At 34.4% G+C, this 12,366-nt stretch overlaps 2 protein-coding genes across 2 annotated transcripts; one reads left to right on the top strand and one right to left on the bottom strand.

Annotated features, from left to right (window-relative positions):
- The first annotated feature begins 1,100 nt into the window (after positions 1-1,100).
- Positions 1,101-7,003, top strand: LOC105784599 (auxin response factor 5). The gene is made up of 14 exons (XM_012610501.2): positions 1,101-2,006; positions 2,271-2,383; positions 2,841-2,939; positions 3,019-3,075; positions 3,223-3,375; positions 3,459-3,543; positions 3,747-3,837; positions 3,922-4,086; positions 4,179-4,301; positions 4,512-4,587; positions 4,686-4,821; positions 4,905-6,190; positions 6,301-6,491; positions 6,586-7,003. Exons 1-14 carry the CDS (start codon positions 1,895-1,897, stop codon positions 6,734-6,736), a joined length of 2,838 nt encoding a protein of 945 aa, XP_012465955.1. The 5' UTR covers positions 1,101-1,894; the 3' UTR covers positions 6,737-7,003.
- Positions 7,004-7,093: 90 nt separating this feature from the next.
- On the bottom strand, positions 7,094-8,782 carry LOC105784614 (hypothetical protein). Its single transcript, XM_012610516.2, has one exon. The coding sequence runs from the start codon at positions 8,646-8,648 to the stop codon at positions 7,386-7,388; it is 1,263 nt and encodes a 420-aa protein (XP_012465970.1). The 5' UTR covers positions 8,649-8,782; the 3' UTR covers positions 7,094-7,385.
- Between the last annotated feature and the right edge of the window lie 3,584 nt (positions 8,783-12,366).

The raw sequence follows: 12,366 nt of genomic DNA on the forward strand, positions 1-12,366 counted from the left end.
GTAGGATTATGGTCTCAAACTTATGTATAGGGTTTAAAAAGCATTCTCTTCTGGTATCATGAAACTTGAACTTGTGACCACATAACTACCATCAACTAAGAGCCGTAGTTATATTTTAACCCGTGACCGTATAAACATTATGAACTGAGAGATTGAGTTGCAATGAGATGAGCTTATAAGGTAATGGTTTCATCCCGACATGGTAGATGAAATGTGTAGGTCTCTGAGCACTATTGCATTACTGTGAACTCAAATATACATAAAACTATCATAATGTCTACCTCAATCACAAATAAATTTCTCTCCAAATTTTCAACACCCAACAGAAAAAAAAAAGAAACAATTCTAGAGAGAGAAATAGAAGGACACATTTCATATTTTTCTCTCTAAAATCAGCCAATTTCCCTTAATATCCAAAAAATTGATCTAAAATCTTAAATATTTTATAAAATTGACATATACCTCAAATTTACCCACAAAAACATATAAGATACTTATTTACAAAAACATAAAATATTAAGAGTTATTTCAATAAATGCAGTATATAAAATGAATTATTTGCCAAAAAAAATTTAAAAAGAATAAAAAACCATACCTTGGGAAGTTGGTATAGAGTAATAGTATGTGACGTGGAAAGAAGAAACGGCGCCGTGACTGTGGAGTAAGAAAAATTAGGCAACACGTGTCAGATGTAAATTGCCCCACTTTCCTCACTTAGTTTTGTCGTGCACCGCACGCGTGACGACTATCGGTCAAATATCACACACAAAGAAAAAAAAGTACATCAAAGCTATGCTTTTTCTATTTATTACTCTTTGTTTATTATAAATTAATATATAAAAAATAAAATATAGAAAACGCAACCAATCCTTGTTGTCCACGTCATCAAGTTTACCAAGTAGGTATTGTTCATTTTTCTACGCGCCTCTCTCCCTCCTCTTTTGAAAAAAAAACAAGAAAATCTTAATTATTATTTTCTCTTTCGCTCTATGCACTGCGTACTGTTTCGTGTTCTGTTAGCTTTGCTCTGTTTTTTCGACATTTCTTTATTAATTTTCTTTTTAGTAATTTATTTATTGTATATTAATAAATAGAATGTATTGGTTTGAAGTTTAAAGCTGCAACGGAATCACACCTATATAGAAAGTGTGTGCGCAGGTTAAGAGCATGCACACTCTTCCTAGTTTCAAGCAACTTACTTATTTTTTTTCTTTTTGGTATTATAAAGAGAGGAAATAATTGAAAATTTACAAGTTTTAAGCTATGGGTTTTGTTAATTTTATGATGATGGAGTAGAGGGGAGGAATCAAAGTGATGATGAGGATGGTGGGGTTTCATTGAAAGGTCTTTATCTTTTGAGAGAGAGAGAGAGAGAAGCTACTCAAATGTTATGGTCGGCGTGCTTTGATGCTGCTAACTGAAGAGGGAAGTGTTTTTTTTTTTTTGGTCATATCAAAAGGCCCACATAAGAAAAGATCTTTCTTTCCAGTGTTTGTTCCCTTTTCTTTGCAGGTTTTTGTTCCTTGATTTTGAACTTTGGTTCTGCTGTTGCCTGTTCTTGTTGTTGTTGAGGGTGAGAGAGGGGCTAAAAGGTTCCCTTTTCTGACCAATCGGGCCTTTTCTTTTTCCCTAGAGTTTCATCATATTCCTTTTTCCCTTTGCTAAATTGTCCATCTGTAAAAGATACAATACGTGATTTTGCTTGGGTGGGACTCAGACTCGGTGGAGCAATGGGAATGGGAATGGGAATTTGTTTCTTCTCTTTTTGGAAGTCCAGGGTCTGTTTTTCTTTAGTTTTTCAAACGAAGATGTAAAGGTGGGGTCTTTGCGTTGAGCTCTTATGGTTGGTGTGTATGGTAAAAGAGTCTAAAAAAGGAAGAATTGTTTTAGTAAGATGGGTTCTGTCGTTGAAGAGAAGATCAAACAAGGAGGTTTGGTTAATGTAGGTGCACAGTCCACTCTGCTTGAGGAAATGAAGCTATTGAAAGAAATGCAAGATCAATCTGGTTCGTCTTTTGTTGGTTTAGTTTTTTTCACAAATGTGTTCTTTAATCTTTTCCTTTCAGTTTTCATTCGATATCTCAAAGGTTCATGTTGCTAATAATTTGAAAGAACCATTGACGTTGCTTTCTTCAACGTAGAAGCTTACAATGAGAGATGTTAAGTCATTAATACTGGGTATTAATGGCGATTCATTTAAGTCTACAAAAGCGTAATAGGTAATCTCTGTGAAAGCATGTGTGATGGATTTGTTTCCTGACTGATCTCAGGTACCCGTAAGGCTATAAATTCCGAGTTATGGCATGCCTGTGCTGGTCCACTTGTTTCCTTGCCTCAGGTGGGAAGTCTTGTGTATTACTTTCCTCAAGGACATAGCGAACAGGTTTGCATTTATTTCTCATACTTGATATTTGCCTTCTTATTCTCCCCCTTTGACTTATCTCCCAGCCTTTCTTCTTTTTCTTACATTTTTGCCTTGTTTATTTTGTAGCATTCTTTAGCACTAACATAATGAGACCTTAGACTGATGAGTGCTAAACATTCAACTTTCACAACCTGCTTTACTTTCTCTTATGTTTGCGTATTTTTGGTGTTTTAATTCATTGCATGAAGATATTGCAGTATATGAATTGCATTGTCACATCTTTGACTGAAACTTGGCAGGAGTTTGAGCCAATATATCACTTTGATAGCAGCCTAACCATTAGAGTGTGGTCTTATAATATCTGATAAAAAAACTGTACTAAAATCCCAAAAATACATTACAGCCTTTCAGTGAATTCTATTTTGTATTTAATGAAGAACCAAAGGACTAATGAGGGCTTTATTCTTTTGAGCAGGTAGCAGTGTCCACTAAAAGAATGGCGACTTCTCAAATTCCCAACTACCCAAATCTTCCATCTCAGTTAATGTGCCAAGTTCATAACGTTACATTACATGTGAGTCATTTTTATGCTCCTGCCATGTATATCCTTTCCAAAATAAACACTGATGTTTCTTCTTTGTAATCTTTGACAGGCAGACAGAGACACCGACGAAATATATGCCCAAATGAGTCTTCAACCAGTGAACTCTGTAAGCTTCTCTAGTTGAATAAATATGCATCTCCAAACTGTTATGGATTTACTATATATTCAGATGTGATAAAAAGAGGAGAAAAATCCCTTTTTGACATTATAACAATGTGCGAGGTTCTCATTTATAAAATTTTGCTTTGATTAGGAAAAAGATGTGTTCCCTATACCAGACTTTGGATTGAAGCTGAGCAAGCATCCTAATGAATTTTTCTGCAAAACTTTGACTGCAAGTGATACAAGTACACACGGTGGTTTTTCAGTGCCACGTAGAGCAGCTGAGAAGCTCTTTCCTTCATTGGTAAGGTTCTAATTGGTTGATCAAAGCATTGCAAGTATGCATGATCATTCAGGGACATTACTATTCATATTACTGTTTTTTAGGATTATTCCATGCAACCTCCAACGCAAGAGCTTGTTGTGAGAGATTTGCATGATAACACCTGGACGTTTCGTCATATATACCGTGGTAAGTGTTCTTTTGTTTATTTACCTTCTGCTTCAACGACTAATATAATTCATCAACTACAATCATGGAATCTGTTTAAAAGGAAAACTGGCAAGATCGGTTTTTATTGCTAGTTCTCATTGTAAAGCAGAATTGTTATGTATAAAAATATATGTTGACGGTGGGAACATGATCTTGAGTATAATATATGATGTTTTATACAGGGCAGCCGAAGCGACACCTTCTTACTACGGGGTGGAGTTTGTTTGTAGGATCAAAAAGACTTAGAGCTGGTGATTCCGTTCTCTTTATCAGGTATGCTATAGTCACATACTGGCATGTGTTTGGTGCAAGATATTTTTACCTGCTGAATTCATGATTATATCTTATTGTTGCAAGGGATGAGAAATCACAGTTATTGGTGGGTGTAAGGCGTGCTAATCGTCAACAAACCACATTGCCATCATCTGTTCTATCTGCTGATAGTATGCACATTGGTGTCCTTGCTGCCGCCGCTCATGCTGCTGCCAATAGAAGTCCATTCACAATTTTCTACAATCCAAGGTGTGCGAAAACATTCATATACCACCTCTTTCTCCCCTTGCGGTTCCTTTATCCATTTCGTGACAATGTTATCTCCTCTCTGCTTTTTGTAGAGCATGCCCTTCAGAATTTGTCATCCCTTTGCCTAGATACCGTAAATCTGTATATGGGTCTCAAGTCTCAGTCGGTATGAGGTTTGGAATGATGTTTGAAACGGAGGAGTCCGGGAAACGTAGGTAAGTTACTAAATTTTTCATCCCATCAACATTGCAGGGTCAAGGCATTACTTACGATTGGCGAGTTTCATATTGTTTTTTGACATATGTAAGATGATATAATTGTTGTAAAAATTGTTCTGCTTGAGAAGAAAATTTCTGTTTTCTCTACTGTGATGTGTGTTTGAGGAGAACGACATATATCTTTTAATGTTTCTGAAATTTGTGCAGATATATGGGTACAATAGTTGGTATTAGCGACTTGGATCCTCTAAGATGGCCTGGCTCGAAGTGGCGAAACCTTCAGGTTTGCTTTCTTCATCGAACTGAATATTGTTTGAGTAGTAGAGCTTTGGTTGCTGGTTGGTTTAAACATGGAACTTCTTGTATTTGTTCCGGGAACAGGTTGAATGGGATGAACCTGGATGTAATGATAAACAGAATAGGGTGAGCGCATGGGAAATCGAAACTCCTGAAAGCCTCTTTATTTTTCCTTCGTTAACTTCAAGTCTAAAGCGACCATTGTATCCTGGATTTTCAGGTAAGCTTCTGTGTGTGATTATTCAGTGGCGGGCAGCATTTTTAGATGCTTATGTTTGTGGCTGTTGTTTTCTATGCTCACAGGAGCAGAATCTGAATGGGGAAGCTTGATGAAAAGGCCCCTACTCCAGTTTCCTGAAAATGGAAACGGGAATCTTCCCTATTCAATGTCGAATTTATGTTCTGAACAATTAATGAAGATGATGTTGAAGCCTCAGCTTGTTAACCATCCTGGAATTTTTGCTTCCCCCTTACACCAAATCGCTGATGTAAAGGTACCTCCATTAGAAGAAATGAAGAACTTGCAGTCTAAAAGCCACACAAAACCCCAGGTTATCCAATCAGAAAATATGTTGATAGAGAACCGAAATCTTTCCCACCCAGTCCCTGACCAACCTGATCCCATAACTTCAAATATGTCCAAAATCAATGCTAATGGGAACCCACATCCTGCAAATATTCTAACACAAGCTGGGACTGGGAGCAGTAATGAAAAACTAAAGTTGGAATCAAAGCATTCAGCCGAGCAGCTGACTTCGACATCGGAATGCAATGAGGAAAAATTGGTGGCAAGTACTGTAAACACAACTATGTCGAACCAACTTTCTTTCCCTACCCAGCCCCATATTCCACTCCAAGTGCAAAATAATCCCTGGTCGATTCAGTCACAGTTGGATTCGTCAGTCCTCCAAGCTCATCAAATGCTTGTATCCCAAGCTGATATTAGTACTTTAAACAGCTTTCTTCCTTTCTCAGACACTGATGAGTGGACGTCAAATCTTTCTTCTTGCCAACCTCTTTCTGGGGCATACAAATCACCTGGTCCGATACCAATGGTTGGGTTACAGGACTCTTCAGCTGTCTTTCCAGTTGAAACTGATGATTCATTAACTACGGTGGGTGAGGAAATATGGGATCAAAAGCTGAATAATTGCAGAGTTTCATCCCAAGCAGACCAATTGGCTTCATTCACTCAGCAAGATCCATGCAGTCTTAATTCTGGTGGGGTGAGGGATTTGTCTGATGACAGCAACAATCAAAGTGGGATATATAGTAGCTGTCTTAACATTGATGTTAGCAATGGTTGCAGCACCGTGATTGATCCTTTTGTTTCCAGTGCCATTCTAGATGAGTTTTGCTCATTGAAAGATGCTGATTTTCAAAACCCTTCAGATTGTTTGGTTGGGAACTTTAGTTCTTGTCAGGATGTTCAGTCTCAGATTACCTCTGCTAGCCTTGCAGATTCTCAAGCTTTCTCTCGACAAGACTTGCCTGACAGCTCCGGTGGCAATATCGATTTTGATGACAGTGGCCTTCTGCAAAACAATTCCTGGAAGCAAACAGGTCCACGCGTTAGAACATATACAAAGGTATTATAATCTCAATTTAGATTTTTCTGGATATGAAAATTCTTGAGGCATCAAAGTAGAGTTATGCGCAGATTGCATAGTTATAACTCTAATTGGTTCCTTGCTGACAGGTTCAGAAGGCAGGATCTGTAGGAAGGTCGATTGATGTCACGAGTTTTAAGAATTATGATGAACTAATCTCTGCAATAGAATGCATGTTTGGACTCAAGGGTCTGCTGGATGATCCCAGAGGTTCAGGCTGGAAATTGGTGTATGTGGATTATGAGAATGATGTTCTTCTCGTTGGAGATGATCCTTGGGAGTAAGTTTATCTGCAACCTTTCTACATTTCTTGGTTAGCAATCTTGTGACGTTAGCATTCACCTTCTAATGGGTGTGGTTTGGTATCTCTGCAGGGAATTTGTTGGGTGTGTTCGTTGCATCCGAATTCTATCCCCTACAGAAGTACAACAGATGAGTGAAGAAGGAATGAAGCTTCTCAACAGTGCTGCCACAGTGCAAGGCATCAATGGCTCTAACTCAGAAGGTTCCAATGCAAATGCTTAAAGAATCCACCAAGCTGAGTTATCATCGTGGTTCGGGATTTACCCAACAAAGCTCCATTGTTTATTTGGAGATTGAGAACGGTGGTGGAGTTTGGCATTCAATTAGTATCTCTGTAAGCCTTTGTAGAGATATGGAAATGTGATGTACGGATATTAAATTTACATTTTTCAGCAGGAAATGAACTTTCATCAAATAGTTGTACTAATCAGAACCTGAGCTATGGTGATGAGTGATGAGATATAATATATATTTCCATTATATCCTTAAGATTGTAGGTAGCATATGGCTTCAAAGACTTAAAACTGGAAGATTGAGATTCAAGCATACAGTTGGAATCATGAAATTCAACCATTCAGATACAACTAAATATCATATGAATATCATAAAAACAACTTCAAGAATACAATATGAAAATTCCATTCCCCAATAGTTCTTTTCTTAATAATAACAAACATGAGCTAAAGTCCTGAGATTTTACGGGGAAAAAGGTTTTAGATTACAGAAGAGAGGCCATTGCAAGTCAGGAAAGGAAATTATTGCAGCTTTATTCCACCTTAGAATAAATGGATTTGCACAAGTTGTGTGGATGAAGGTAGAAATCTGAACAAAAAATTCCAACATCCACCATTTTCCGGGAAATCTTGGGTCATCAGATTCTTACAGGCTTCTGTAGAACAGCAGATAGATAAACTTGAGGTTTTCCAGAGCCAGCAGCATCAGTTTTCTCTCCTACAACCCATTTCAGCTTCTTGTACCCAAATCTTTCTATCAAACGAGTTAAAGCACTCTTCTTTTCATCATCAGAACAATAAAAATTATCTAACCAAAATAAGCCACCTACCCTTAATATACGATCTAAATCAAACATCAAGAACTCCAATTTTTCTGGCTTACCTTCAACATCTAACCCACTTGTGGCATGAACCAAATCAAACACATTATCATAAAAAGGGAACCTATGGTCCAAGCTCAAGAACAAAGGGAAAAGGCCTCTTGCAGCAATGAATTCACTATGTGGTGCATCAACATTCAAGGTGTTAGTAATCACAGTCACATTCCTCTCAGCCATTCTAGCAGCAAAAGTCCCAGACCCACCTCCAATATCAAATCCAATTCTAATCCCACCACTCCCCAGAGCTAACACATCATCCATAACAAAATCATTCTTGCTTCTAGCCTTGACATATTTTTGAGTCTCATATCCGTTAGTCAAATTAAAGCAACCAACACAACCCCTACTCAATTTTTTACTATTCAAACAGTTGAAATTCTTGCAACCAAGACCACTCCAAGTAACGATCTTATCACTAACAGGTTTCCATAGAGAAACAGGTAAAGAAGTAAGACCTGGCTTAGGAACAGTCTTGGCAAAGCACCTCCTTCTCGGCAAAGGCTCACATCCCTTCAAGATTAGCTTTTGCGCAAGACTCCAGTCATCAGGACAAGGTCCAGAAACCTTGTAACTCATGTACTGGGACAACAAATCAGCAGATTTCTCACAAGAATGTCCCACAGAAGCCACCATCTCAGTGATCCCAGTTCTGGAATCCTTCCCCAAAGGAAGCTGATGATGTTGCAAAAACAACTTGAGCTCAGTAGCAAGATTGGGTCTTGAAAGATCAAGAGTGTCATAACCAAGGAGCTCTTTTTCCATTTGAGCAAGCTTCCTCTGAGAAGAATCGATCTCTTTTATAATCAAAGAGACATGTTGAGAGATCAGAGAGATGTTTCTGTGAGGATGGTGAAATGGGTTGTCTAAGTGTTGTTTTGGTGAAAACGTGAAGGCATATAAAGCAAAGAGATTGGTTGTAATAACTGAGAAAAGCATGAGAATGTTAACAGCTGAAGAACAAAGGGTTGCTCTCTTGAATCTAGCTGTTCCATCTCCAATTTTCAGTGAAACCGAACCCATATCTTGCCTTTGCTTTTCTTTTCCTACCTCTTTGCTTCTATGCTAGAGAGTGAAGTCTAAAGCAAGAGTTGGGACATAAATAAAAATGGGGTTTTTTAATCTTTTTGCGACTTAGATTTGTGAACTGGAAACAAGTTGAGATTAAAAAAAAAAAAGACCATCTTTTTTATTACCACCTGTGCAAGGAAATTATGGATTTAAGACACTGTAACTCTGTGGAAAGCGAGTCTGTCGGTTGGCTTGGGTTTATTATAAAGATCAAATCTATAAAGTAAGCTATATCAACGGCTCCTAATTAGTTAGTATAAGAAATTGATAATATAGAGGTAATTTTTATCCGTACACGTGGCAGCATCAAGACAAAGAAAACACACCAGTAAAGCTACATAAAAATCTAATGGGCAATGGGCATCCTCGGTAGAGCTGGCAAACGGACCGATTTAGATGGGTTTATTTAGGACTAGAGTAGTTGGGATTTGGGTTTGGATAGAGCTAGGGGGGCTTTTACGGATTTAGATAATTTTAAATTTTATAAATTATAAGTATTTAAATTTTAAATATAACAATTTATTCTACTTTTATATAATCACAACATAATTTAATTCTTATAAAAATATAATTATATATATTTAATAAATTTATTTTATATAAAATAATTAAAGTGATTATTATATGTAAAATTTATTATTTTATGATATTATATGAATTGACGAAAATATCTTTTATTGTTCATTATTATATTATAATCGACAATTGAATAGCCTTTTATCTTTTTTATTAAATTTAAGCTAACACTCATATTTTAAAATATTTATTCCAAATCTCAAATATATTATATTAAACCCAAATTCAAATAATAAACTCTAAACTAATTATAGCCTAAATCTCAAGTCCAAAATAAAAAGAAATTAAATTCAATACCTAAACACAATTTAAAAATAAATATATTGTAATAATATTTTATGTGGTGGTAGTTATAATTATAAATGTATACAAAATTACATATAACTATTGGTACTATATCTTTTATTATAATCTATAATATAATAATACTTATAAAATATATCATTTTATTATATAATACTATATCACATACTATAATAGTAGAGTAGTACACAATATATGAATTATTATCATATATTATTGTTTATCATCTTGATTGAAATATGCTCTAAGTTTCTATACTTTTCCTACATTCGAAAGTTAACCAACCTACTATATTGTATAATGTTATATCACATCATATAGTTTATAATATATTAATAGTTTATATATGCATCAATGATTAAAATTATAATCTTATGTAATATTATATCTTTTATCATAATCTATAATATAATAGTTATATATAATAGTAGTACATTATATATTACTTATTATTAAATATTATTGTTCATTATTATAATAGTTGAAATATGCTCTAAGCCCTATATTTTTCATACATTTAAAAGTTAGTCTTTCTACTATTTTATATAATGCTATATCATATCATATCATATATTAATAATTTATATACATACATCGATGATTAAACATTATAATATCATATAATATTATACCTTTTATTATAATCTATAGTATAATAATAGTTATATATATATATATTAATATTTTTAGTAATAGTCGTAGGGGATGGTTTCACGAGTTAAGAGGGCCGTTTAAAAACTTTTAATTAGTATATATGTTTATAGTTAAATCAATAAATTAGCCTTCAATAATTTAAAACAAATATTAAATTAAATTACTAATAAAAATAAAATTTATAATTTAATTGGGTTGTCATGAAATTTAAGTCATAAACATGTAATTTTAAACTAATTTTATTTTAGCTTTCTTAACGTTTCACTCAAAATTTATTTATTTATTCATTTAAACTTCAAGTTCTTAGCAAACATTCCAAATAAAAACTCTTTCCATTGAAGTTGAGGTTTGTAAATTTTATTGTAAAATTGTTGTTTTATTTGCTTTCTAATTATATTTTTATTTGTAGCATAATAAACTCATTATAAATAGGATTAGATTTCACAGATTTAAAGTAAAGATAAAGGAAGGAGACAACCATTCTCTTTAGCAAAATTGTAAGTGTATTTTTTTAATAATGTTTTTAATTGTCAATTTCTATTTTCCATGACCCACTCAACTCAAGAAAATGACAAATAAGTTTAAATTTCATGACATATATTTTTAATAATTTTAAAATTTTAAATAAAAGTAAATAGAATAAAAACATTACGAGTTTGTATAAAAAAATGAATTGTTGGCTAAAAGCATCATTTCAAAGGGTGTTTATTTGATGATTAATAATTTTAGCTTTATAAAGTAGTAGGTGTATATATTTAATATCCTACAAAACTTATAATGCAAACTTGCGATGCAGTGGAATTGCTATTATGTTTCTCATTGGAAGCAAAATAAGGCATATATAAAAAATTAAACTAATATATATAGTTATAGGTTGTGTGAATTTATTGTTCATGGGAAAGAAAAAAACAAACACTATTTTTTTTTGGAAAGAAAGATGTCGATACTATAAAAAATAGTATACCATCCAAATCTCCTAGGCTTGAGCATCAAAGTTGTACTCAATCTCTTCCGAAATCTCCGCCTGTCAGCAGTAAAGAAGTTAACTATCCTCTTACAAAATATTATTCGGGGTTACGTCACTAGTGTGGAAATATCCAGTTAATCAATGAGATGAAGTTTGACGAGCTTACTTGAGAGTAGGTCCATATCAAATTCATCTCTCTAGCTATCTGTGGAAATATGCCTCGCATTTCAACCAAAACAGTGAGTGATATCGCAACGAGGGAAGACTCCTCGTCCCGATAAGCAGCCAACTTCACGACGAGAAGAAGACTTTCATCATGGTGACGCGATCATTCTTCATCCCGACGACCAAACGCCACATCACAATGTGATGATGTATTCCTTAAGTTTCTTCTCTCAGTTAAACTCTATTTTAATTTCCTACTTAAACTCTGATTAATCTAGGGATATTCTAGTCATAAAAGCTATGAATTTCAGCCTATAAATAGGCCATAGTTACTCTAGGTTTAGAACAACAAAAAATATTAAGATTGAGAGAATTTTGTTCTTTGAGTTTGAAGGTTTCTTTTTCGGGGTTTCAAGTTTCTTTGTTTTGATTCACTCCATCTTTTGTACTCTTTTTCTATTTAGTGAAATGTCCTTTTGCTCGTGGTTTTTTATCCTCATTTGAGGAGTTTTTCCATGTAAAATATGTGTTCGATCTTTTTAATTTTCTACTTTATTTACTTGTTCGTTGCATACATGGGTTAATTCCCTACTGTTAGAGTATGCCCAAAGACCAATCATGAGATAATTGTTGTAATCAAATACTCATTTTACCTTGATTGTTAATATAAGGCATTGCCATTGTTATTTGAGTTCCTTTTTTTGTCTGTGTAAATAAATCGATTAATGATAAAGTCCTGAGAATAATATGATTATTCTTAAAAGGTCTTTAGTCAAGTATTATTGTAGGCTTGGACAATAATAATGCATTGGGACTAATGTGTAGTTGATTGATGATAAAGTTTTTTCATTGACACAGGAATGTCAAAATCAATACATGAGTATGTGTTAGAGAACAACATATTGGACTGACCCGCTATGAGTATGTTTCTTGGATTATTATGTAATAGTCACAACATTACTCATAGTGATAACTATGTATAAGATCCTCAGACTTGAGATCATC

Source organism: Gossypium raimondii, chromosome 1 (genome assembly GCF_025698545.1).
Source record: "Gossypium raimondii isolate GPD5lz chromosome 1, ASM2569854v1, whole genome shotgun sequence".
Classification (NCBI taxonomy): domain Eukaryota; kingdom Viridiplantae; phylum Streptophyta; class Magnoliopsida; order Malvales; family Malvaceae; genus Gossypium; species Gossypium raimondii.

Bases quoted from the DNA above. Each gene is read 5' to 3' on its own strand.
- LOC105784599 (XM_012610501.2), top strand. From the start codon at position 1,895: ATGGGTTCTGTCGTTGAAGAGAAGATCAAACAAGGAGGTTTGGTTAAT. The intron at 4,087-4,178 runs GTGTGCGAAAAC...TGCTTTTTGTAG, and splicing joins ACAATTTTCTACAATCCAAG to AGCATGCCCTTCAGAATTTG. The intron at 4,822-4,904 runs GTAAGCTTCTGT...CTATGCTCACAG, and splicing joins ATTGTATCCTGGATTTTCAG to GAGCAGAATCTGAATGGGGA.
- LOC105784614 (XM_012610516.2), bottom strand. From the start codon at position 8,648: ATGGGTTCGGTTTCACTGAAAATTGGAGATGGAACAGCTAGATTCAAG.